The sequence below is a fragment of the Hipposideros armiger genome, unplaced genomic scaffold, assembly GCF_001890085.2.
Source record: "Hipposideros armiger isolate ML-2016 unplaced genomic scaffold, ASM189008v1 scaffold_330, whole genome shotgun sequence".
Taxonomy (NCBI): Eukaryota; Metazoa; Chordata; class Mammalia; order Chiroptera; family Hipposideridae; genus Hipposideros; species Hipposideros armiger.
The window spans coordinates 1,336,807-1,364,407 of NW_017731680.1; the positions used below are offsets into that span (position 1 = coordinate 1,336,807).

The window sequence follows — 27,601 nt, forward strand, 5'->3', positions numbered from 1 at the left end:
TAGGAGTAGGCTATTGTCCCCGCAGCAGCCAGCCCCCATGTATACACAGTATACACAGCCCAGCCACTATCCAGGTCCTTTCATCCTTCTGCAGTACATGGACTGCAAAAGAACCAAACACAAAAGTGGAGGAAGGCTCTATAAACGACAGTGTCTGGTGCCTTCCAGAGCCAGCTCCCAGGCTGGGAACACTCAAGTCCCTCCACCTGTCTTCAGTTCCTTCCATCCCCCCCCCCCACTCCAGTACGGCAAGGCCCATAGGTTAGACTTCTCCAATCAGTGCACATGATGGGCACAGGAGACACCCCACAGAAGAAGTTGCTAGAGCACCCAGGATGTTCCTCTTCTTCCATAGACATGAGATACAACCTTAATTTTTTATTCTATCACCAGAAACCTGTGCCTTGAGGCTTGTCTCTGCTCAGCCTTGGAGAGCATGGTTGGATTAGTGAAATGGTCAAAGACAGGACAAACCTCCCAAGTTGTCTTGGTCAGATTTCTTTTAAAAAGGTAAAAAAGGAAAAAGAAAAACAGCACAACAGAAAAGAACATTGAGACCCAGCTTGTGTCAGGAACAAGATTGGTTGTCCCTCCTTGAAATGATTTGTAAAGCTGCTCTGCTAGGGGGCCAGGCACCCCCACTGATGGCATTTCCCTACCCACCCACCCCATTCCCCTGCCCATTCTGCACAGCCCCTGTGCCACCCTCTCCTCGCCAAGGAAGGGTTCCCCAAACACAGGGCACAGTGCTGTCGTCAGCTAGCTGGATCTGCATCTGGCCTGGCACCCTGGGTTCCTTTTGGCTCTGCAGCCCCACAGTATTCACTCCTACATGGAGGAGGAGTCCTCCTCACTCCATTCTCCCAGGGAGACTGCAGCCCTATCTCTAAGATCTGCATGCCCGCTGCCCCACTGCCGGGAGCCCTGCTCAAGGGCCCAGCCCAGGGTTAGAGTTAGATTAGACTTGGATTAGAGCACCATCTCAGAGGCCTGCATGGCTGGCTGTCTGGCTGGTTTGTGGATTCTGACTATTAGGGGAAACCAAACAAAAGACACTTGTCCTGATGTCACCTCACCAAAGTCCAGGACTAATTACCTATACTCAGAAGCAGAATCTCCCACATATACCCTGGGGCAGCTGCACCCTCAAGAAACCCTGCTTGGCCAAAGAAGCTCTAGCCCCCAAAATATCTTCCCACTTGGAGCTATAAGCAATGCCCTGGTTTCAATTCCCCCAACAGGTCTCCGAGATAGACAGGTCTCCAGTAGTTCCTACTGGTGACTGCCAAGGGCCCCTGGGTCAGGTAATTGACTCTTGGTGTCTCCTGAAACCTGTCCCCAGGACACCTGATAAAAGAGACCCCGTCTTTGTATTTGGACCCATAGTGAGTGGCCAGACTGTGGAGAGCAGAAAACCATGCACCCAAGCTCATGTTGACATCTGGGCAGCTCAGTCTACAGAGGATGACAGCCGGGTCTTCTGGAAGCACCAGGTCACCACTGCCCCAGAAGAGGGACAAGGGTAGGTTTCCAGAGAGCACAGCCTGAGGTAGCAAATAGTGAACCCCGTTTGCAACTGCAGAAACCACAGCCTGGGATACAACGTGACAGGCCCAAGGCCAGACCGCATGGAGCTGTCCGAATGAAGACCAACCTGAAGGCATGTGGATGTTCACCACCCAGCCCTCCTGGGCATATCCCAGGCCCTCTGAGTGGGCACAGGACCAAGGCCACTTTGAAGGTTCTCTGAGGCAATGCAGAGCCTAAGGCATCAGCCTAATTTATACCTGCCTCTCTGGAGGAAGAAGCCATCAGAACTGGGGCCTCCTTCTCCCCATTCCAGGGTGCCATTCCCCCAAAGCTCAGCCCCAGCCCCAGTGACAACAGAACCCTCTAGATCTCTCTTCAAACTCCCTGCTTCAGCCACAGAATCCATCTCCTCTTCTAAGTTTCAGCATCTTTTTTAATGGTCGGATCCCTCTTTAAGAAGACAGTACTCTCCCTCTTGACTTCCAACTCTACCTGCAAAGCCTCAGGGGACACCTATGTGAAAACCCTCTCACAAGTCTGGCATCCTGGATGACACAGGGAGAAGAGGTGGCTCTTTAAGGCAGAGCCAAGAATAAAAGATGAGGAACATCAGGACTCCCTTCTATATCCACCTCTTCCCTAAAGGAGTGGCCCAGGCTGCAGGTATACCTCTTCTCACTCTCCTCTCAGCTCCTGCTCACCCCCAGCCCATTTTTAATATTCAATCCATGTCAGTCAGAAAAGGGAAGCAGGCTGAAAGCACCTTATTCAGAGATGGCTCAGAGCCCCTGGGGCCACCTGAGGGTGCCAAGCTGCTGGGCCATGGCTCTTCCAGCAGCCTGCGGCCTCCCTTACGGGAGCCAAGGTCCCTGAAGTTCCGCCTGGGAGGTGCCCATCCTCCATGTCCCTTGGAAACTGGGCCCCAGCGCCTTCTTGCCCAGCACCCGCACCTCTCAGCCTCTCCCCGAGACTGGGCTCCAGAGGAGCTGGGCGTGAGGTAGACTGTGCATTAGTTACTTAGCTCCCTGCCCAGGCCAGAGAGAAGGAGGGGACCGCTCACCCCCACCCATGATCCTTGTCCCTGGATGTGGTGACATCATGGCATGGGCCCCCCGGACACCGCCCCTGGCCCACGGCTCCAGCTGGCCAGAACACTGGCAGCACCAATGGAGTGGACAGTGAGGAGGAGAAAGGGACGGTCCTATTCAGCACGGCCTCAAGATGCAGAAGTCCAGCTCTTGGGGTTTCCGGCGTAGGTTGCACTGGTCCCGGGCCAGCAGCCGCCCTCCATGGCCCAAACACTTCAGTGGACGTCTCTTAAAGCCCCGGCCACAGCTCTTGGAGCAGGGTGACCAGGCACCCAGCTCCCAGGTCGGGCAAGGGTCGCCACAGACTCTTGTCTCCACTGGCCGATGGGTTGTGTCACAGGCAGATGCTGTGCGCTGCCCCAGGGAGCCACGGCAGACCACTGCCCGCTTCTGCAGCCCACTGCCACAGCTCGTGGAGCAAGGCCCCCAGCTGCCTGCCACCCAGCGTGCAGGGGGCCTGTCGTCCGGCTGCTCCACTTGATTGGAGAGGCTGAGGACGCTGTTGTGAAGCACAGAGTGGGGCCGCGGGGCCTTGGGATGGGAGGACTTGTCCTCCCAAGGCTCTTTGGGCAGATAGAAGGAGTAGCGGACCCGCGGTGGCGTCATCTTCCCCACCGAGAGGACCTCCACAGTCAGCGGCTCCAGGATGGGCCGGGAGGCCTGCAGGCTCTCCACCGCCGTCCCTGTGCCACTGTAGCGCAGCAGGCTGCCCTTTACCATCAGGTCCCGCTCCATAGGTGACACTACGAAGTGCCCATTGAGCAGGTACTTGCCTTGGCTGTTCTTCAAGGCCAGGTAGTTGTCGTCTCCAATCAGCCCCTTGTAGCCACGCTGACGGATGTCTATGCTGGAGGCACCTGCAGGGATGGCCACCACGAAGTTGTAGCCATGCCTGTGGTGGGAAGGCAGTTGTGCATTAGACAGGTGCCTGCACGTAAGGACCTTGTTCCCTCTACAGTCACAAATGATTGCCCTTTCACAAGGCCTGGGGGAAGTCCTGAACAGGGCAGAGAACCAAGACTAACCATGCTGCCTCAGGGGCCCATGGAGGCACACAAGCTAAAAACGGCAGAAGGAGATGGTCATCAGGTCATCTGGAACTAAATATGCTGGTTATACTGCCTCATGATCTTTTCTCTTCAATACATTTATATTTTGGTGAATTCTAGTATGGGAGTAGAAGCAGAAGTATTGGAGTCAAAGGGATCCCTACCACACACCTAGCTGTTCGCCTTAGATAAGTTACCTGGCTTCTCAGTCTCCCCATCTATAAATAGAGATCATCACAACACATAACTCGTTGAATTGTAATTAGGATTAAATAAGCTACAACGCCTGGCACACAGTATGCACTCAATAGATATTATCTAAGATGAGGAGGAGGAAGATGAGGCGAAAAAGGGGGAAGAAGAGGAGATGTGTCTGTAGTCCCTGAGTCCAAGGCTGGGGCCTCAATGCAGACAGACACACTGGCCCTAGAATCAGGGACCCAGATCAAGACTTGGCAGAAACGCCAATTCCCTGGTGGCTGTAAGAAAGCCGGTCTATCTGGGTTCTGGTGTCCTCATCTATACAATGAGTGGGTTAAATGAGATGATTTCAAAAGTTCCTTCAGCTCCAATCGTCTATGAAAGGAACACCTGCCATTTAACCAGTGAAGCAAGTCGGGAGGTATTGACCTTTAGTTCCTCACTTGGCCTCCCCACTGCAGATCCATAGGAAGGATAGCCTAGGACACAACCTGCCTGCAGTGCCCAGGCTACCAGAGAAGTTGTTCACCTAGGGGCTCAGCAGAGGGTCCTATGTCCAGGGTAGGGGCAGCCAAGGCTCCTGGCTAGCCATCATCAGCACCTGGACTCCCAAGTTTTTAGAGCCAACCATACCTGCCCCTGAAATGAGATCCCAGGGACTCTGCCTGCCCCAGCTGCTCCCAGAACAGGGGTCAAGGCTTTCAAAGGACTGCATTTCTCTGGAAAATAAAAAGGAATGTGCTGGACCTCAGAAAGCTCAAGCTGGGGAGACCCAGGCTCTGGAGTTGGGAATAGAAGAGACCCAGAGACATTTCTTCAGCTGATCCCTGCACAGGTCTCAGAAGGGGGGATTCCTTCAGTCCCAGCCTCTCACTCTCCCTCTTTCTATAGTTTAGCGCCATTCTCACCTCAATCTGGTCTCCAAGGCCAGGACTCAGGCTCAGAGAGATGGGGAGGCTGTCACATTTTGCCTCCAGTATAGTTACATTTTGTTACCATCATTGTGAACATTTAGTAAACATTTATTATGTACCAGGTACTATGCTAAGCATTTTACTTGAATTAACCCCCTTAATCCTCACAATATCACTACATGAAATATATTAGTGACATCCCCATTTTATAAACGAAGAAATCTATTATTGTAGAGACTGCGTCACTTGCCCAAAATCATCCAGAAAATGGGGAACTGAGATTTGAACCCGGGTCATTCTTACTGTAGGACTCTAGATAGACCCTAACAACTCTCTGCCAGCTCCCTGAATACCATCTCCTGTTAAATAATGTCTGCCTCGAGCATTCATTTTTCCATTCATCTTTGCTGAATGAATGAATGAATGAATGAATGAATGAAGATCATAGAAGAGTGTGAGTGGCCTCCACAGCAAGGGTACTCATGTTTACCCCAATTTTACCCAAGCTTCCCATGCTTGGACGCAATGCCACTCACTCCTCCTCCCCACTGCACCCTGACCATACCCTCCAAGGCCTATAACTCACATGGGCTTGGTGAAGAGTCCTGTCACCTTCTTACAGCTCTTATTGTCTCCCCCACACACCCCACATTTGTCGAACTTCTTCTTGGAGCCCAGGTTCCCGTCACAGCCAGCCTTGATGCACTTGCCCTGGACGCAGACTGAGGTTGAGTCAGGGGTACACAACGTGCCGTCCACCACCTGCAGCATTCCCAGGAAGGGGAGAAAAAGAGAGAAAGGCAGCTCAACTGGATGCTCGCCAAAAGATGTTGAACCTGCTCTGAACTCCTGCCCCAGGATCACTCACCTTGGGTGCCAGCACGTAGAAGTAGCCAGTGCCGTTGGCTCGGCAGATGAGCTTGCACTTGTCCTGAGGAGACACACCTGAGTACTTGGGCACCCACGCCACGGCAAGGGTGACCCGGTTGGTGCTGTGGTTGTAGCCATTGAAGGCTTCACACTGTTCTTCCCGGAAGCTCTTGCCAGAGGCTGGGGAGGGAGAGAGTATGTGTAAAAAATTAAAGGAGGGGCTCAGGTGGGGGCAAAGGAGAGACCCCTCCTGGGGGTGCTCAGCCTCCTGAGGCTCTAAACAGGTCTTCCTCACCCTCAGCTGAGTGATCCTCAGCTCTTGTGATTTCTTCAGCACTGAAGCCACCCCACCTTAAAGAACTAAAGCAGGTTGGAAGCACAGGATGAAGGGCGCAGATGATAACGTTATCACCCAGGTACCGTGCCACCTTCTCCAGGAGTCTGGCCTTAAACCCCCGTTGTAACAGGTATCCTAATCCTCTGTGCTATACCCTTCAGTAGTCTACTGAAACTATTTTCAGAATGTTATTAAATGTATAAAATAAATTATGTACATTACAAAGAATACCAATTATATCGATATATTGGGTTGTCGGAAAAGTCATGATGTATTTTGTCTATGTTTTTCAAAGGTCACTGATTTATATAAAGAACAAAGATCAATCAATGATATATTGCCCATTTTGTTTGATAACCTTTTGCCATCTTTCAGTGAGCTTCATAATTCCTCGTTCATAGGAGGACCTGTCTTTATTGGCGAAAAACTGAACAAGGTGCTGATTTACAGCCTCATCTGAACTGAACGTTATGACATGCAAGGAGTTTTGAAGACAGCAAAACAAGTGGAAGTCTGATGGCGCAAGGTCAGGCGAATATGGTGGGTGTGGCAACACATCCCATCCAAGCTCCAATAATTTTTGACAGGTGATCAAACTTTGTGTGTGGTCTCACGTTGTCATGATGGAACACAACTCTTTTACAATTAACAAGCTCTGGACATTTCTGGATGATAAATTCATTCAACCTGTCCAATTGCCAACAGTACACATTCAACTTGATTGTTTGGTTCCTTGGTAGGAGTTTGAAAAACACACTTTTAAAATCCCACCACACTGAGAGTATGACTTTCCTCTGATGAATGTCTGCTTTCAATGTCGTTTGAGGCAAATCATCATGTCAGGACCAAGACCGTTTGCGCACCACATTGTTGTAAACAATCCACTTCTCATCACCAGTTATCAGTCGCTTCAAAAAAGGATCATCTTCCTCATGTTTAATGAGTATATTGCAGATGTTTGTACGTGCCGACAAATGAATTTCTTTGAGTTCATGCAGAAACCAAATATCAAGCTTGCTTATGTATCCCAGCTTCTTCGGGTGGTCATGAATGCTTGAATGATGGATGCTCAATGTTTCTGCAATCTCTTGTGTAGTGTAACGTGGGTTTGACTCAATCAATGCCTTTATTTTGTCGTCATCAGCCTCAGTGGGCCTCCCTGACCAAGGAGCATCGTTGAGATCAAAATCACCAGCACGGAATTTCGTGAACCATTGTTGGCACTGATGTTCTTGTAGAGAGCATTGTGACCGTAAACTTTATGCAACTTTTCACAAGCTTGACCCGCGTTCTTCCCTTTATGGAAGTAAAACAGTAAAATATGGCAAAAATGCAGTTTGTGGTCTTCCATCTTCAATTTGTTGTAAAATTTCAAAACTCAACCAATTTTTTTAAATGAAGCTAGAACTGTCAGCTGTCAAATGACATAGCAATAACATAGATGCGAATGACTCTAGTATTTCCAAAAATGAACTAGTGCCATCTGTCGCAAATATGCATCATGACTTTTCCAACAACACAATATAACTATCAATATATTCTGAAACATATTTGTGATATGTTTCCTTGTTAACACATTAAATAACAAGACAATAATGAGTCTATAACCACTGCATTTTTGAAGTAGTGACAAGCATAAATGGAATTTTGAGTAATCTGCGACAACTAAAATGTCCTATGAAATGTCCATGATTTTTCTGGTGACAAGGTCACGGGTACTGCTACTACTAATATTGTAATTTGTTGCCTAATTAAAATAAGTACTGGGCTGGCCAAGTGGCTCAGTTGGTTAAGAATTAGCTTAAGAGCACGAGCTCTGAGCAACAGGGCCGCCGGTTCAATTCCCACATGGGCCAGTGACACTGAGCCCGAGCTGAGCTGCCACTGAGCTACCAACACATGGCAGGACGGCTCAGCTGGTGGGAGCACGTGCTCTTAACAACAAGACTGCCTGTTCGATGGTGGGCTACGCCCGCCCGCAACTAAGACTGAATTTGGCACCTTGAGCTGAGCTGCCGCCCCAATGGCTCGGTGGATAGAGCATGTGCTCTTAACAACAAGGCTGCCAGTTCGACTCCCGCATGGGATGGTGGCTATGCCCATCCCCAACTATTATTGTAACACAGCACGTTGAGCTTAGAGGCCATGAGCTGCCAACGGGAAGCCAGATGAACGGCGCCCTCCACAACTAGGATTGAAGAACAACAACTTGGCACTTGGCTGGTCCTCCTCCAATTCTCCAATACTGTTCCCCTCCCCCAATTCCACAATTTAAAAAAAAGAAAAAAGAACTGCTAAATTTTAGATAGAAAGGCTAGTAAAAAACAATACTAAATTTCTAACTGAAGAAAATTCTAAATTTTAAATAAAAAAAGGTTAGTAAAAATAGAGATATAATTTTCTTCCCAGCCAAGGTCTTGGGCCCTGGATAAAGAATTCTTGTTTATGAAGATGGGCTTACAAAGGGGACTTCTAGTGTGTCATTTCCCTGGGCCGTTTAGCCTCCCAATCTAAGCATCCTGAAGAAAGCACCCTTGCCAAGGGAGTAGACAGGAAATGATCCTAAGAGGAATGTGCACCTGTGCACTTCTGGGCTCTGTCCTAAGGCATAGAATCTTGATTGCAGTAACTCTGGGGCCGTAAATTACCCAGAGTGGGGGCTGTAACCTCCAGCCTGTCCTTCCCCAGGCCCAGGCCACCACTGTTCTCACCTGAGCTGGGGCAGGGCTCCAGGTTGCAAGATCGGTATTTCACCCTCACTCCCTCGCAGTACTTGCCCCCATTGGTAGGGGTGGGGTTGCTGCACTGCCTCCGGGCCAGCTGCACTCCCCCGCCACAGGTGCGAGAGCAGGGGCCGTAGGGCTCCCACCTAGCCCAGGAGCCATCCACCTGTGAGAAAGAGTCTGTTATACTCTTGCAGATGTTGGGGTGCCACACCCACACCCTGAGCCTACAAAAGAGCAACACTGGTACAACCTCCACGGTCCCATCCCACCAGAATGAAATCCACTTTGTATCACCGAGGAAAACGTGACAAGCAAATATCAGTGTGCACAGGGCCCATACAACACTTCAGCCTATTAATTAGCAAATGCCAACTGCTCACAGGTATAAATGAAGCCACTCGGAAGAGAGGCACCTTGGGCTGTGGAGTCAGGCAGCCAAGTTCTACAACCTCCTCTGCCCTCACCACATGAGTGGTCTTGAGCAAGTAAGAAAACCTCAAGTTTCAGGTCCTTCATCTGCAAAAATGGGGTCCATAATACTCAGGTGTGTGGTCAGACAGAAGATTTAAATGATGCAATGTGCATGAAAATTCTTAGCACCGTGCTCGCCACTGTGCAGGAGTGCAAAATTTCTCCTTATTTATTGTTAGTATATTTATAAGAGTCTCCAAATCTGAGGCATGGCCAGCCCCCAGCCTTGCCAGTAAACCTTGTCACCACAGATATCAGAATATTTTTGTCTGTAAATGCTCTATAATTCAGACTTTTCACCAAACCAGACTGAACCTTAATCAGGGGCTGAATTTGAAAGTTGCACTACAAGCAGTCCTAATGTTTGTGCTAAGAAGAGATAGACATATGAGACTATTAAGCAATCTTAAAACTCTATTTGGCTTTGGGATGAATTATGCAGTGTTGCCTTATTTTTTAAGAGGGTGAAGAGGGGATAGAAAACTTATAGTCTTCATTATGTTTGCCTTATGATGACAGTAAAGTGAGTTTCTATCCCCCTAAACACACATCAGTTGGGCAATAGAGGAAGCAGCCCCACTGTACAAGCCTGGGATTAAAACGCTGTCACAGATCATCCAAGGCCACTAACCCAGATGGAGCTAATTAGAAACTGGCTTCATGCAACATAAATACTTTAACTTATGTATATATTCAACATATTTTTTCTATCTGTCCTCCTGTCAGATAGTTCTTATTTCATTGTGTCAACATGTTTCTTTCATCCTGTAAAAGAAAAAAATTCCCTTAGCACTGCTTCCTCCTCACACTGGTGCTCCACCTCATTCCATCCTTTCACTTCTAAGAGACGTCTACATTTGCTCTCTCTACCTCCTCCCCACTCAGTGCCTTGCGATATGGGTTTCATCCCCATGGAAGCTGCTCTCAGTCAGCAATGACCTAAAAACTGAAAGAGTCTGTGCCTAGGCCTTGTCGTCTCCAGTTTTTCTGCAGTACTTAACATTGTTTCTGTGGCTTCTGAGACAACGCTATGTTTTTTTTTACCAGTCAGAGAGCAATAACCCAAGGGGGAGGTGATGGTGGTTTGGACCAGCTGACAGCAGATGAGGTGGTGAGAAACGGTTAGATCCTGGATCTGTTTTGAAGATACAGTCCACAGGAATCGCTGAGATATTGGATGTGAATTATGTGAGAGAAAAAGGGTATTGGTATGAGCAACTGGAAGATGGAGTCACCGAAGCAGGTTGAGGGGAGATGATCAGGAGCACAGTCTCCCAGATGTTAAGTTTATGATGCTTATCAGTTATCCAAATGGAGAGATCACGATTCAGTGGGACATTCAGGTCTGTAGTTCAGGAGAGAGGTCTGGGGTGAAGGTACAAACGTGGGGGTCTTCAACGTAGAAATAGAAATAGTATTTAAAGCCAGCTGTCTAGATGAATCACCTAAGAAATTAGTGTGAATAGTGAGTAAAAGTAGGGACTAAGCCCTGGAGCTCTCTGACATTGGGAAAACAAGAGTGTGAAGGAAAGCTGGTAAAGGAGGCTGAGAAGGAGCAGCCTGGAAGGGAGGAGGGAACCAAAGGACAGTGACAACTGTGTTCCCAGGGGAGACAGTGGTCAACGTACAAATGCTGTTAACAGGTTAGGTAATACGAGGCATGATAACCAATCATTGATTTTAGCACTGTAGAGGCCAATTAGTCGCCTTAATAAGAGTCATTTTGAAGAAATGGTGTAAGGGAAAGCCTGAATTGGAACGAGCTCCAGAGAAAAATGTCAAGACAGGACTTGGGCAGAGCAAGTTTATACAACTCTTTCAAGAATCTTTGCTGTAAACGGAGTCAGAAAGATTAGACTGGGATGCATGGAGAAGTAGGATCATGAGAAGTTTTGTTTTAGACAGGAAAAATTACAGCAAGTTTGTATCCTGATAGGAATGATTCAACTCAAGAGAGAGCAAAGTCTGATACGACGGGGGAGAGAGGGGAAAATTGTTAGAGCACTTGCCTCATATAGACGAGAAGAGAAAGTGTTCCAGTGCAAAGCACAAAGACTGGCCTCGGATAAGAGCACGGACAGCTCATCCGTTGTCAAAGAGGGAAGAAGGTACAATATATGGGCACAGAAGCAGGTCAGTGGATGTAGTGGAAAAGTTGGTAGAAATTCTTTTCTGATTACTTTATTGCTTCTTTTTTCTTAATGAAATAGGAAAAAAGGTCACTGTCAAAGTGAAAACGAGAAAGAAAGGGTTGGTGAAAGGAGGGGAGGAGAAAGATGGTGAAGATGTGAAATAATAGTTTAGGAGGTTAGGCGAGTGAAATAAAATATGATATGACTCCTGGGCAGCATTATGGGCCCACCTTTCCAGGTCATGAATTTAAATTGAGACCAGTGAGCATGATTGCATGTCTTTCTTCAGCCATATACACCTATACTGGCACAAATGAGTAGATGAGAGAGTCAGACTCCACCAGGGTGGTGGCTTATCCACAAGAGTATGATAAAGACAGGGGCATGGAAGGCAAAAGTATATGTGAAGGAGTGATTTTAACAATGGACCATGAAATTCCAGCTCAATAAAGATATTGGTGAGCCAAGTGAGGGATAATGGAACAATGATTGGATCAATTGACTGTATGTCTAGATAGGTTTGAAAAATTGTTGGAGCCCAAACACTAGAGGGAGTGAACTGGGAAAACCGGGCCTTGGTGGTCACAGTGGCATTCTTGCAACTGAGATCACTGGGGGGCTGTGGTGATTAGCAAGATAAGCTTTGTGTTTGACCTTGGCTGACTAGGACAGTGTGCTATGGGAAGGGCTAGGTTTCAGTTAAAACTGGGTAGTAAAGGGACTGTTCAGAAAAGAAGTTGAGGATATAGTGGATTTTGCTGCTGATGGACTGAGAATTCCAGAAAGCATGTGGAAAGGTTGTGCTTCTCAGATCACATTTTCCTGTATCCAACATCCTCTTGACTGTCTCCTTATCCTCTTGGCTCATCTTCTCAAGAGCAGGAGCTGGTCGTGACTAGCCTGCTCTCAGGACCTTCCGGTATAAATACACCACCCTGGTGATCAAGGCAACTGCAATCCAGCCCCAAAGCATCTTCCCAAAGATGATTCTCATCCACCCCTCACCCCCTCTAGCTTGCCCCACCTCCCTGACTTTGCTCCATTTCTACTTCATCCTTTCCTACTCATCCCTCGAGGCTCTCTTCAAACCTGACCCCCTCATCAAAGGTTTTTCTGGCCTTTAATGTTCATTGATCTCTTAGCCCCTAGTCTCCAATGATACATTTGCATACTTTTGTCTTAACACATAACACGCACCTCTCTGTGTCTTGCATTCCAGTTTCATTTCTAGCTTCCGCACTAGCCTGTGAGCCCTCAGAGACATGGCCCATGTTTCATTTATTTTTCTGACCACCACTGTATCTTATACAATTCCCTGAACACAGTAGGTTGTTGCCTAATAAATGGCTGAAGGTTTAATTAAATATATATTCCCAGAACACAGAAAAATATTTTACATAATTCTGTGCCACACCCATCTCAGGACAACTGCTAAAGTGTTTGGAGAATGCTTTTTATTATACTGCCTCTGTGCACATAAAACCCAAAGCCAAGCCTTCTTACAGCCGGGCCGGGGTGGAGAAGGGATGAGCCTCACTAGCATCAAGGGAGAGGAGAGACTTCTTATTCCTGCCTGGAAAAGTACAAATTTCTTTACTACCCCAAGCCAGGACCTAAAGAATAGAAAGTTGTTATTATATTCAGAGAATATTTGAGGTTTTGAGTTTGTTCTGGTGTGACTGCTATTGCTACTTATTAGGAAAAGTAACTTTTGTTCAATTATGTTTCAGCTTCACAAAACAGAAGCTGAAGCTTGGTTCAGGGTGCAGCATATTACTAAAGCTTGCTCAAGGGTCTGCTTCCTTTCAGTTCTGAACTTTGTTCATCTCTGGCCCACAGGTCCCTGGAAATGGAACACACTCAGAAAGATGTGATGAGGGAAGAACAAAAAGGAAAAAACAAGTGATCAACTCTGACTATATCAAATGTTCAGCTTTGGTCCAGACCTCCTCCCCAGGTAGGCCGAGGCACGGAGCTCAGCTCTGGGGTCCTCACTCTGGTTGAAGGGCTTTCCCCACTTGCCTAAGGCTTCACCAAGTTCTCTGACCTACCATATATTTTCTCTCCAGTCTTAGAGTCAAGAAGGGGATAGAGCAACAGAGAGCAGCAATGTGATACAGTTATGGTCACATAGCAAATCTGGGGTGGGACAGGTTCCCTGTAGAAGCCTCCAGAGTCTACTCCCCTCCAGCACACTCACCCTGTACTTATTGAGATTGTGTCTCTCCACACATGCCCCCTTGAGGCAGAACTTGACATCGCCGCAGCTGGTGCCATCTGCCCAGGGGAAGTGGCGGGTCTGGCAAACCATCTGCCCCTTTGCCTTGCCGGTGCACCAAAGTTTGGTGCAGTACTGCATGTAGGGACAGGGCTTAGAGCCTACACCAAAGGCCAGCTCACACTGCTGGCTCAGGGTGTAGCTGGCACCTGGCAGATCCTCAGGCAGGGCGATGGGCTTGCTGGGTTGGTCCAGGAGACAGTCGCCTGCAGAGAGCCAAGGGTATTCATTAGGGATGAGCTGGAAATGGGGAGGCTTGGTTATCTAAATGGTAAGGAGAGAATGAAGCAAGGGGTAATGCAATGGACCCACAATGAAGCCCAACTCTCTGGGGTCATGCACACCTTAGGTAACAGAGGACAGGTCCAAAGAGGTGCTGAGCACTGCCAACATGACAGCACTGATGCTCGTCCTCTGTCACCCTGGCTTACCATGCCCACTGTCCAGGAAGTCAGTGATGATGGCAGCACTGCAGGCTGACCAGGGATTGGCACGGTCAATCTGGATGAGTGTTGGGGACATCATGTGGTTGGCTTGGAGTTTCCCAAACACCTCCTCACACACTTTCACATTGTCATGGGGCATGTTGAACACATGGCCTGTGGGGCGAGACAAGAAGACTCAGTGGGCTATGCAGTTTAGAAGGCATGGGGGGTGAGTGCAGGGACGATCCGCTGGGAAAGCTACAGAGCTCGTGTCAATGGTTTTCAGGCTGATCGTTTCTAACTATTGATAGGTTACTTTGCAAATGTCCCCGAGGTCATGTGCTTGTGTTCTCTATCCCATCCATCAGGCTGTGGCCTCAATGAGGACAGCAATGTATTTAACATACTTTCCCGTCAGTGTTCAATTGATGAGATACTCTGACTGCTAACGTTCTCAGACAATACCACTGACCAACTGGACTGGAGCAATCGGAGAAAATTAAACAAAGTCATTGCTCGAGAAGACTCTGACCCTGAGAAATGATCCCTAAGGCTTCAGGACATGAGGGAATAAAAACATGTCCATGTGTCTACCATCCACCCATGTACCCAGGGAATCCCAAAAAGATCCCACAGGGGAACTCTCCTACCCCATCCAAGAGACACCTCCAGGCTTACCCAGCTCATGAGCAGTGGTGAAGGCTGATGGCAGCCCATCATCCTCAATCACAGAACAACTTCTCTTCGGGTCGCACATGGTGCCCACATCAGCCATGCCCAGCGTGTCACAGGTGGTGGCTCCACACAGGTCCTGCCAGGACAAAGGAGAAGCAGAAGCCAGCCAGAAGTTAGAGATGGTAACAGAAAAGACCTGAGAAGAAGAAACAGCATTCTAGCTCATCCTCATTCCAAGCCTAACCAGGCGCAGCACCTTTTCAGCCAGGCTCTTTTTCCCAGGAGGCTCTGGGGCTATTCATGGAATCAACCCACGCTGAGGGAGGAGGCCTCAGGAAGAAAGCTCTGTGGTTCACAAATCCTATCCAGGTAGGTCCTGTGGGAGGAAATTAGGAGGTACAAAATTAAACTACAAGGCCCACTGCTTTATATAGAGTTGGCCTTCCAGGCAACTCCCACCGCTGGGTGAGGCTCTGGTCATGCCTAACTGTGGCAGGTGTGGGTGGAAGGCAAGCACCCTCTCCATTCAGTAAGTTCTGTGCAGCCTCGGTCGTGGCTGAGTGACTATCTTCGGACAACCATGAATTAAGCTCAGGCTCTCAACCAAAAGGTCAGTGACCAAGGGCCCACATATGCCTGAGATCTGGCTTCTTTGGGTTAGGAGGAGGCAGAGAAAGGTAGACACAAGCCCCATCCAGACACAGCTCAATTGCTATAGAAGCTCAAGGGGACCATGAGCTCAACGGCTGCCAAGAAAAAAACAAATTAAATGGATTGTGGCCTAAGCAGGAAGCTCTCTCTTGTACTGAAACGTAATTTGCATCAGGAGGTAGGGCTTCCAGTAGCAACCCTGACAGGATGCACTTCCAGGGAGTGTGGAAGGCAAAATGAGGTTCCTGGGATGGATATCACAAGAACTTACTGAGCCTTATGGACCAGCAACACATCGAGATACCTCAAGAGCCCAGGAATTAGAAATAGAATAAGATACTTGCACACCAATTCTGTTCCTCTTGAGAAGACCCTGTTAAATTGGTGATGCTGGCATTTTCTTCATTATATCCTTGCCTTTAATGTGCGGGGAATTTTACAATTGACAGGAAACTATTACATGTATCACCTCATTTAATCCCCACAACAGTCTTAGGAGGCAGATATATTATTATACTTGCTTGTCAAAAACAGAAACTGAGACTCATGATCATACTTAATGACGGCGATGATGTATGAACTGCTGACACTGTGCATGCATTTCACATGCATGACCCTACTGAATGGTCACAGCATCCCACTGGTATAATGACTATTATCACCTTCCACAGACAAGGAAGCTGAAACTCTGAGAGGTTCAAGTCTCTGGCAGAAATTTGGCCTCAAGGTCTGTATGATGAGACACTCTGTGCCCTTTCCACCATGTCACAGCTGACTGCCCAGCAACTCTTGAGCTAACTCTCTGGAGAAAGAGCTGTGCATGTTCTCCCCTGGGAGCCGAGGTATTTACATAAGCACACACACACACACACACACACACACACACACACACACACACACAGAGCTGTTCTCAATTTCATTCTCTTCAGAGCTGTGTGTGTGTGTGTGTGTGTGTGTGTGTGTGTGTGTGTGTGTGCAGGTACATGCTGACATGGGGAAAAGGTGGGCAGCAGAGTTAGTGGGGCCAGGGGGCTTAGGAAAAGTGGTCATAGTACAGAAAGTCAGCAAAATTTAATCCAAAGCACTCAGAAGTTTACCACCTGAGCAGTCAAACTTGGCTTCCCACGGTCAGGTGATAGTTACACCTCCTAACGAGTTAACAGTTATTCTGGCCAGAAAACAGCCAGGATGATCAGATTGAACCAAGTCAACCCACAGGCACAACGCGTGCCCAGCCTGGATCTGCTATCCTGTGCTCGCTCAGGGCACTTCTTCCACTTCTGGGAGCCCCGTGGGGAGAAACTCAAATTCCCTTCCCTTCTTAACTACCCTTTCTTCTCCAAAGGCTCACTCTCCTCTCCTTCCCCAGAATTCTGAAATCTAAAGACAACTGCTGTCAAAGCTTGGGAGGGGAAGCTCATGACTGCTGAGGAGCAGAATTGAGTGATATGGACCAGCTTGTGAATACAGCAGAAAGGGGCCCAAGATGAGGAAGACAGGAATGAAAGCTCATGCAGGGGCATAATTAAGGGGGGATGGGCAATGTGGCCCACATGTCCCTGGATGCTACAGTACAGGATCCCCACTAAGGTGGTAGCCTCTGGAAACTCTAGCCTGGTGGTCACAGCCTATAGAACAAGCATATTACACTGCCTCGGGGCCACCATGTACACTCACTGCTGCTCTACATAAGAGAGAGGGCACAGGAATAAGAACCAAAAAGCCTGGGGCCGGCCGAGTGGCGCGACGGTTAAGAACTCGCTTGGGATGCCAGAGGGCCCCGGTTCGGATCCCACATATGAGGGCCAGTGACACTGCCCTCTACAGCTAAGATGCTGAACAACAGCTCAACCTGGAGCTGGGCTGCCATGAGTCGCCGGCGACGGCGTGGGCTGCAGTCCCTGTGGCAGTGGATTGCCATGGGCTACCGTGTGTGGCCAGCAGCCAGCGTGAGCGGCCAGCAGCCGCAGTGAGCGGCCGTCCAGAAGCCGGCAACTGATCTGCCTCGCCAGAGAAGAGCGCAATGATGGTGCCAACTTGGGCCAGTGAAGCAACGTCCTCCACAACTAGACTGAAGAACAAAAACGACAGCAACTTGTCTGTTCCCCTTTCCCCAACTCCCCAGCACTGTTCCCATCCCCCCAATTCCCCAATAAAAAAATCTTTAAAAAAAAAAAAAAGAACCAAAAAGCCTGGATTCTGGTCCTGGTCCCATCACTAAGTAGATAGATGTGTGACTTTGGGCAAATCACTTCTTTCCTCAGGGCCTCAGTTTCCTCCTCTGGGGAAGGGCCAATTCTCACCTAGAACTCAGGCTGTACCAGTGCCTTAAGCCTCTGCTCCTTCCCCAATCCCAGGGTGCTCAGTCCCTTCTGGCCCTCTGGGTTATAAAAGGAACACAGAGACTGATCTACTTTTAGAATGGAAAACCCCTGAGGATGATCTTGTCTACTGACACATGTTGATTAGGATAAAACTAACTCCCAGAAAGTGAAGGTCACCCATGTGGAAGTTCAGAATCCTATTCCCCTCTGCTCATCAGAAATGACTAGAGCAGATGGGGAGCTCAGACCTTGGTCTAGGCTGCCACTGAAACTCGGCTGCCCAGCCGCCTCAGTGGCTGGGAGGTCCTCAAAGCCAAAAGCCTCCTTCCTCCTAGAGAGGGTGGACTCTCGCTGGAGCAAAGACAAGCAGCTGCAGGCCCTTCCTAGCCAGGAGCAACCTGTTCTTTCCATCAAGAAATCCGAGTTTCTTTGGATCAAACAAGAGGAACAAGGAAAGAGCCGGCAAATTTCCTGAGGGTCAGGGTGTAGCTGAAAGCAACTCTCCAACACTAACCAGTGTCTTCATTGTGGGAAGATGCAGCTGTTTGGGGTCAGAGGCTCTGCCTGTCCCTCTTCCCCCAGTCAGCCTGGCTGGGCCTTAGTGCTGTGGACGCCTGCAAGCAATGTGCAGAGCCCGTTGGTGCCTCATCTGTGGCACTGAATGTCTCCACCCTTCTGGAATGAACTCAGATGCACTCAGACTGCTTTAACCTCTTCAGCTCAGGCTCTTGTCTCCAGAAATAGAAACTGTTCTGGTTCTTCGCGCCTTGAGGATGTAGGCATTCCCCAGCCCAGCCCCTACCTGCCTCCCTGTTTCTGATCATTTGTCATTTTTCCGTGTAGCTGCAGCTGTTTTTCCAGATGACCCAAGAATCATCCTGGACAAGAACCTAATCCTCCTAGATGATTCTTTTAAAAAAGCTGTCCCTTTTTATAATATAATTTAGGCTTGGATCCACGATTTGAAAATACATAAGTAAGGATAACCCCTCACAGTAGCCTGATCCATTTTACCAAGGCTGCCCCTTATGCGCCCACCACAACTCCCACCAGCTGTCTTCCCTACAGACCTCCTTCCTACCTCCTTTCATTTCTCCTGCCATGTACAGAGATGCTCAATATTTTCCAACAAAAATCAAGCACATTAATTTTTTTAATGTGGCAGAAGATACCTGTATTCTCAGGTAACCAACTTCCCACTCACATTGAACTCCTGGCGTGTGAGCCAGTGCCCATGTTCATGGCCACATCAGAACATCCAATATTATACTCACAGAGCTTCAGAGCCATCCTGTCTTTCTACAGGTGAGGAAACCGAGGCTCAGTGAAGTCAAATACTCACCCAAGACCACACAGCTACTAAGTAAAGAATGGAGTCCTGAATCCATGCCTTTTGACATCAAGGCCAATAGTGGTTCTTGGTTTGAATTGCACCACATTAGTTAGACTGCCATAAATACTGGTGAGAACCACCTGCACTAGTAGTAATACTGCCCCTTTAACTTGTTTTCCACCTGTACCTCTTGTCTTGCATCACTGTACTTTCTCCTGCAACCCAAAATCCACTTACCTATAATCCCCAAGGATACGAGGACTCTGCTTTGGTAGAAGGAAAAAAAAATTAGCAATTCAGTGCCAGGGCAACATGACTAAGGATGCCTGGTGAAGAAAATAACATGCCCTATATCGTCTATCAGCAGATTCAGTTTCATTGGAATATAAACCCTTCAAGGTGTACAAATGGTATTATAGCAAGAGATTGAAGTAACCAAAACAACAAGAATTACCTCAGTGAGGAAGAAGAGGAACCCAAAGCTTGCAGGAAGAACAAACTTTCTCTAGAAATCATCAGTTCAAAAGGGGGTACCTACCAATATAATGATAGTAGCTAACATTTATTGAGTTGCTACTATGTGCTAGACACTGTTCTAAGAGCTTTACCTGTTATTAGTTCATGGAATCCTCACAACAGCTTTAGGAGGGAGATGCCGTTATAAGTCCCCATTTTATAGATGAGACTCAGAAAAGATAAGCAACTAGGCCAGGATCAAACAGTGAGCCCAAGGTTAAGAAGGGAGGGAGGGGCAGAGGGAGGATTGAAATCCAGGCATCACAGCCTCAGAGCTGAGCTCTTCCCACAAGTCCACCGTTTCCAGTGCACATGCACTCCAGGAATGAACGAGTTGGAGAGTTTCAAGACAGAAAGATTGTCTACCCCATATGCTCAGCCCCCAGAGCACAGGCTGGACTCTGAGTGGGGAGAAGTCGGGGGAGAGGGGAATGGCAGGATTAAGTGCTCAGAGTGCTCTTAGAGCAGTGTCTGCACTGCCTCCCTGGATGAGCAAGCCCCTGGCTCCGTTCCCCACACCTGCATTGACACACTGACCCGATCCCTGCTGTGTGCCCTGCCTACTGGCTCCTCAGTGGGGCCCCTCCTTCCTCCAGGGAAAAACCTGATGGCAAAGAGCCAAGATGAAATGACAAGAACCTAAGACTCCCTCTCCCAGCCCTGCTGTCTGACAGCCTAAAACAACATTGGATTAATGATTCCCACAGGGGACGTAAACTACCTCAGCACCCATAGCTACATGCAGTCCTTTCACTATAGCAGTACCTTCCTTCCATGAACGCATACTGAACAAGGGCAGTATGCAGAGGCCCATCAGAAGGCACGAAAATGTAAAGAGGTCCTGCCTTGAAGGAGTTTACAGATCAGTGGGATTGGCAAATGCTAGAGTCCACAGCTTCCCCACAAAAACAGGAAAATGTCATCAGACAAGTGTTAAGTAAACTTGCAAGGGCAATGGGACAGGGCTATCTCAAATGTAAATTCTGGCAAAGGACCTATAGGTAATCATTCAACAACAACAAAATATACAGTAGTCCCCCCTTATCCACAGGGCATACGTTCCAAGATCCCCAGTGGATGTCTGAAATGGAGGATAGTACCAAACCTTATATATATACTATGTATTTTCCTTTCCATACGTACCTATAGAAAGTTTAATTTATAAATTAGAGTAAGAGATTAACAATAACTAATAGCAAAATAGAACAACTATAAGAATTGACTGTAATAAAAGTTATGTGAATATGGTCTCTCTCTCTCTCAAAATATCTTATTGTTCTAGTCTCACCTTTTCACTTAAAATAAAGCACTCTACAGCTTCTCACTGGCATGCCTGAATTGCCAACATCACTACTCCTGAGGTTTGGGGCCACTGTTAAGTAAATCAAGGGTTACTTGAACACCAGCACTGGGATACTGCGACAGTCAATCTGATAAACCAGAGGGCCACTAAGTGACTAACGGGGCTGGGCGTGTCTACAGTGTGGAGACTGGACAAAGGGATGATTCACATCCTGGGCAGACAGAGCGAGACTCAGGAGATTTTATCACACTACTCAGAATAACGCACAATTTAAAACTTATGAATTATTTATGTCTGGAAGTTTCCATTTAATATTTCCAGACCCGGCTGACCTTGGATGACTGAAACCGCGGGTAAGGGGGGACTACTGTACTGAGCAACTACTAAGGTAGTGATGATAATCGCTGCCGTTAATTTGGTGCCTATTCTGAAACACTTGATAACTTATCCTCCCAATGGTCGGCTTTGTAAGTTAGGTACCTTCGTTGTCATTATCCTCATTCTATGGCTCAAATAGTTGATTCAATGTCTGTTGGTAAAAGTGCAAGTGTCCGGATTCAGATTTGAGTCTGCCTGACTCCAAGCCTGTGTTCCTCCCATTGTGCCAAGTGACCAAGGCCAAGTGTCAAGGCGAGATGTGAGTAAATGCCGTGAGTGATACAACTACAGAGAGGTTCAAAGGAAGAAAAACAAGACCTAAGGAGGGAGAAAACTTCATTTGCCCTCCTGAATAAACCAGTATTTAAAGAAAAGAAAGAAAAAGATGCCAGTGCACATTGCCATTGGCTGATTTACTAGGTGTAAGTAAGAAAAAGAGAGAGAAGAGGAATCACCCTACAACTCAGGGAACAGCCCCATTCCACGCCTTCTTCTCCCCCCACCTCACCCTCTTCCTTCCCAGGAGAAGTGATATGATGTTTCCATTTAGTGAATATTTATAAACTATTAAACACCAAATCTACAGATTCCCTTCTCTGTTAACATCTCCCAAGATCTGACTTCCGAAAGATCCTTGACAAAAGTATGATTCTTTATATTTGTACTGAAACATGTATGTGTAAAATACATGTTCTCATTTTATTTTTTAACAATTTTTTTATCTGAACACTAAATTTCACTGCCATATTGCAACTAGTTTATTATAGAAAGAACCAGCTTCTATTTTAAATAAGGTTCCAGAATGCTGTTCCACTCTGCATAGTATAGAAGATGTATACATTCCCCCCCACCCACCCCAAGACACAGAAATACTCAAGGTTCACACAAGAAGCACTAAGCTTGGGCTCACGAGAGGCAGAAAGGTGAGAGTATGATGAAAAAAATAGAAGAGAAATATGACAAAGAACCTATCTCTGTAATCTCAAAAGAGGAAGAGGAGAACATGGAAGAAAGCATGGAGAGAAGAGGACGAGGGAATGGCATAAAATGGTACTAAGCACAACAGAAAAAATAAAGTAAATGAAGGAATAGGAGGCAGAAAAACAACAGATGACAAATCCTAAAAAAAAAAAAAAAATCAGTCCAAAGGAAGAAATGCCACAATAGCAAAATACAGAGGGTGCCAAAAAAATGTATACATATTTTAAGAAAGGAAAACTGTAATAAAATTGTAATACTCAATATATATCGACAACAAAAGGTGAATACAAGTCAAGTTTCACTTCTGCAGTTACAAAAGATGCCCCAAGTGGTTACCACCAGCGTCCAGACACTTCTGATCATGGCGAACTATTGCTTGAGCAACGTTGACCAAAGTGTCCACTTATGTACATTTTTTGGGCATACCCAGCAGATGGTCGAATGGAGGAAAGGGCTCCTACAAGATAGACAATCTTCCTTCCCCATCACCACCACCTCCCAACCCCTTTCTTGATGCCTGTCCTTCTGAGGGCTCCCCAGGTTTCAGCTGAAGAAGAATGAGGGTCCAAGCCTCCCCGCAGGGCACTTAACACACCATATTTTAATGAGCTATTTCTTTGTCAGACTCCCTGACAAGCAGTGAATTCCTGGGAGCCAAAGGCCACATCTTACTAATATCAGTATCTCCACAGCCCAGGACAGTTCCTGGAAATAATAAATGCTCACTAAGTATTGAAGGAATGTATGAATAAATGAATGAAAGCCAGTCTATCACAAAGTTATTCAAACAGCAGAGGCATTGGACCTGAAGGAAGAAGATGGGGAAACGCAGTCCTACTGAGTCTCAGCGTGAAATATCTAGCCTCGGCAGCCCAATGCAGTAAGAGGCCACAGAAATGTTTCTCCTCGCAGAAATAAATGTCCACCCCGAAAGACTGGCTCTACTTCTGCGCAATCCTGGTTCCAATCCTGTGCTGACCTCACCCTGCTGTTATGAGGCTGGAAGCTGATTGCTTTGCAAAATCAGATGTGCACTCTTTCTCCAGGAACATGAACTTTTTCTGAATCTTTAAGTCAACTGCTCAAATTGTCAAAATACTTGTCATAGGATCAATTTTTTTCTCCTTTGTGCACAGTAAAGGATACTCCCTGGGTCTTGCCTTCCCAATGTTTTGATTTCAACACCCCACACCCCTCCCTCTGCCTGCCAAGAGAGGACATCAGCAACTCCCCATAGCCTGGCCCAGACTTGTTTTCATGCATAGCAATTCCAACTGTGGGTCGAAGAGGGGGCTCCAGTGCCTGCCAGTCATGTTGTTCTCGCTGCTCTCCTCTCAGGCACCCCTAGCACCTGGAGCTCTAAAGTAACAAGCCTGACCCTTTCCTAACCTTTTCCTCCCTGTGGAAACCACAAATAGAGTGTGATCAGTTGGAAAGACTCACTAGCCATTTTTCAGATTTCTCTGGGGGAACCAAGAAATAGGTGATTCTAAAGGTGTCTATCAGTTCCACATCCCTCATAGATGAAAGGCAATTTATAAAACAAGCGCATTTCTAACAACTTTTACCCAAACAAACTATGTATATATTATATATGTGTGTATAATATATAATATATATTCAAATTTTAGTTTGCAATGCTTTGATTATACCAACATTATAATAAACAGGATTTAAGCCAAGTAGCTCATACCTCTGACTTAAAGAATTACTACTGACCTTCATAAAGTAAAAAAAAAAAAAAAGGTGCCTCTTATGTTGGCGTGTAGCAGGAGACTCCTCCAGGTTCCTGGACAACCACATCTAAGCTAGCCTAGAAAGCGCAACTGTGCGCACATTTTCCCATCGCATACTGTACCTTCCCGGGGGAGTTCAGGAATGAGTAGTTCCTAAGACTCTAAGAATGCAGCAGGCCCTGAAATCAGTGCTGGCAAGGAGGTGAGGAAACGATGTTTACGCTAAAGCGTAAAGCACATACGTGGAGGATGCCTGCCAAACAGCCTCCCCACTTTCTGGCTTTGCCCTCTAGAAGCCTAAGAGAAAGACAGCTTCATAAAGTCCCATCTTGCACATCACTGCTTCTGACCCAAGTGGTCATGCATCTTGTACCCATTATGCATGGTCAACATAGCCCCCTGGGAGTCTAGCACACACCACTGACAAACAGAAGCTGTCACATTGTTTAATGGCTTCTTCTTCAAAAGGCGGATTCTTCTGATGGCATGGCCCATATTCCCAGCAGGAGTCATATTCCCAGCAGGAGTCCTCTTCCTAGGGCTGGTTCCAAAAGTCAGCCTAGCCACTAGGCAGCAGAGACTGAGGTCTGGTACTTTAGAGTCAGCGAGTGACCTCCACAGGGGCATCCCAGGTAGCAGATGGATAACAGCTGCTTTGCCCATTAAGATATCCTGTTCTCGGCCTTTGCTTTTTCCCCCCAGCGATCTGACTGCCGAGTTGGTCTGCGTGCAGAGATCGAAGCTACCTCTTTTGCAGTTTCCCCATGACTCAGGCAGCGCATGTAGAGGCTGGGCAATGGCAGCTCTACGGAATTCAATTGGAAGAATAAGCACAAGGAAACAGATTCAGGCCAAAGACCTCCCTAGAGAAACCAGGTGGTGGGAGGAGAAGGCTGAGAAAAGAGGAAGTTCAACTCCAGGAAGGGCTTAGCTGTGCCAAATGGGTTAGTGTGGAAGACTCCAGCTCCAGCCCCATGTGCGCCAGTCCAGCGTCGAGGGGCCGTTTGGAAGCGGTGGAGATGCAGAGCCCCACAGGTAACCATGGATTCTGTGTCATCCCAGAACGCTGTGGTTAGAATAACAAAACAAGAGCAGGGCACACATTCAAGTTGCAGCCCCCAAAAATCAAAGGAAGCAGGTCATGTGGATGCCCCTTTTCCTTCCAGTGTCCTGCATCTGAGTAATTTCAAGAATCCAAAAACTTCACAGTACCCAATCACCCCAATATCTACAAATCTAAATTTTCACAGATCCATAGCAAAAAGCAGAACTGCTTTTCTGATCTGACCGTTTTTCTAATCTCAATATTCAGTATCTTACAACCCTGCCGCTTGGGTCTCTAACTGCTCTTTACCGAGCTCACATCACTTCCACACTACCAGGAGCAGAAGCTGGCTCCGTGCAGCCAAGGGTGGTCATAGGAAGGTTTCAGTGAATCAGAGACATGAGCAACCTTGCCTGTTCTGCTCCATAGCATACATCAGGACAAACGGTCACCCTTCACCAACATGACATGGGAAAATTGAAAGCGATCTTTCCAATTCAGCTCCAAGTGAAACTCCACCTGGAACTCCAAGCTCCGAACAGGTGCCCTAACTAGATTGCCTGCTCTGAATGGACTGGAAGCCCCTCAAACAGACAAGAGGCCCAGCACAGAAGGGTATAAGGAAGTCAACAATGAAGGGGGAACAGTGCTGGTACTTGAATCTGTCCTTTTACTGCAACCCACAAAATATCCCAAATGATTCCCTCCATCCCAATCCAGGTTTTCCAGGCCCAGAACAGAGAAAGGATAACTGCACATGTTACCCACGAGAAATGTAGCCAGGCGCTGAAATGGGCCGTTTGGATCACCTTCCAGTTCTACAGCAAAGGGAGGAAACCTGGGAGGAGGTGTCTGAGAGGACTTAGACGCCCCCATAGAAATGGGCGGACCTTTCCCGCCCTTTCCAACGCCATCCTCAGAGCGCCTCCTATCGGCCTTGGAGACAAACTGCGGCTCCTGGGCGGCAATTTCCTGGGTTTCAGCCCCTCAGCGCCGGATCTAGGAGGCGCTGATTGGTCACACCAGGCCAACACCTTCCAAAGAAGCAGGCTCTCCTCCCACCGCCCACGTGTATCCTGACACACGTGAGCTAGAGCTCTGCTGAGCCTAGAAGCCGGCTCTCCCTGGAATATCCTGAGTGGGAGTCGGAAGACATCAACAAAATTTAAACTCGGGGGCACTGCGCAGCCCAAAGGGCGTTTGGAGAGCTAAGGGCGGTGACCCTAAGAAAATGAAACTATCTGGGTCCAGAGAGGTGACAGATCAACTCACCTGCCTGGTGAAGAGGATGGCGGTGTCCCAGTACTCAGGGTGCTTGTCACTCACTTTATTCAGCTTCTTCTGCCAGGCACAGAAGTTGCGCAGCGTCAAGGCCGCGTTGCCGGTGACCTTGGGCCCTGCGTCGCGGTCTCCGAGAAGCAGCACCTTGACCACGACGATGCTGATGGGGTTGAGGATGCTGGCATGGCGGTAGAGTTGCGCCGCCGTGGCCAGCAGCGTCAGGAGATAATGCTCCAAGTCCGCACCGTGGAACTTGACCATTGACTCGTCCGCCACTACCAGTGTCTCCACGTACCTCGGGATAGACACGAAGCGCTTGGCGCGCCCAGACCTGCGCCGGCTGCGACTCTCCCCTAAACCGGTCCGCCGAGGCTTGTAAGGGTCGAGGGCACGCAGGATGGCGGGGTTCCAGCCTGAGGCCACCCCGCAGCGAGAGGTGGGATCTCCCTGAGGCCCGCCGGGGGTGCCCCGGCGCTGGAGGAGGTGTGCACCCTGGCTGTTGCGCTGCGCCGCCTGAATGCTGGCGTTAGGCAATGGGCTAATGACATACTCGGCGCCTCGATATCCGAAAGCTCCGCGTAGCCCCTCGCACAGGCTCAAAGCGGCGAACGAATCCGGCTCGGCGTTCACGTCCCCAGAGTAAAAGCAACGTCTCAGGTCTGGAGCGCTCCCGGGGAGCCCCTGGAGGGGGACGCCCAGATGCTCAGTGGCGAAGGCGGACGCCAGGAACTGAGCATCCGGCGTCAGGTGTAGGTAAAAGTCCTCCTGAAACGCTGTGATCTGAAAAATGAGCCCCTGATCCCCGGGGTCCTCGGGACCCCGCCGGTAGTAGTGGCGGCCGTTGATGTCCGGGTCCAGTAGGATGGGCACCACTACCTCCCGCTCTGGCTCTGAGCCGCCAGCGGGTCCCCCGGCGAGAGTCAGGGTGAAGATGCCCAGCAGAAGCATGGCGCCGGGCAGCGCACAGCTGCGCTCTTGGAGCGGCAGCCGGCACGATCGCCGTGCAGCCAGCGCACGGGAACCACCAACTCTCCGGGCAGTCCGCAGCTCCCGAAAGGAGAGCAAAGGGAAGGCGACTCCTCCCAGAGCGGTGAGCTTGCGCGGGGTAGCCCGCGCCTCCTACCTGTGCCTTCCCAAGCAAAGCGCGCCCCTGGAGCTTAAGTGCAATCGCTGTCAAGTGCAGGACGAAGAGTTGCAGCCGAGAACTAGAGGGAGGTGCCGGGCCGCTTCTCCGAACCGCAGCTACTCGTAGCGCCAGAAACCGGGCGCTAGGCGAGCCTATTAAAGGCCCCCTCCTCTTTGGACTGCCCAGTCGGCGCCCCTCCCTCTCTCCCCTCCCAGCCTCCCAAAGCTTGCA

The 27,601-nt window shown here is 48.5% G+C and overlaps 1 protein-coding gene across 2 annotated transcripts; it reads right to left on the bottom strand.

Annotated features, from left to right (window-relative positions):
- Window positions 1-27,601, bottom strand: ADAMTS15 (ADAM metallopeptidase with thrombospondin type 1 motif 15). 2 transcript variants are annotated; one of them, XM_019660786.1, is made up of 8 exons: window positions 26,236-27,601; window positions 14,700-14,832; window positions 14,028-14,195; window positions 13,519-13,802; window positions 8,701-8,878; window positions 5,651-5,832; window positions 5,369-5,544; window positions 1-3,510 (listed from the first exon to the last, which is right to left on the bottom strand). In XM_019660786.1, exons 1-8 carry the CDS (start codon window positions 27,190-27,192, stop codon window positions 2,736-2,738), a joined length of 2,853 nt encoding a protein of 950 aa, XP_019516331.1. In that variant the 5' UTR covers window positions 27,193-27,601; the 3' UTR covers window positions 1-2,735. The 2 variants fall into 2 exon arrangements, with proteins under 2 accessions (XP_019516331.1, XP_019516332.1); XM_019660787.1 differs by having other exon boundaries at window positions 2,868-3,475.

Coding starts and splice junctions, on each gene's coding strand:
- ADAMTS15 (XM_019660786.1), bottom strand. CDS start 27,192: ATGCTTCTGCTGGGCATCTTCACCCTGACTCTCGCCGGGGGACCCGCT. Junction 14,196..14,699: donor CACCACTGCTCATGAGCTGG/GTAAGCCTGGAG, acceptor CTCGCCCCACAG/GCCATGTGTTCAACATGCCC. Junction 5,833..8,700: donor GGAGCCCTGCCCCAGCTCAG/GTGAGAACAGTG, acceptor CTCCCTCCCCAG/CCTCTGGCAAGAGCTTCCGG.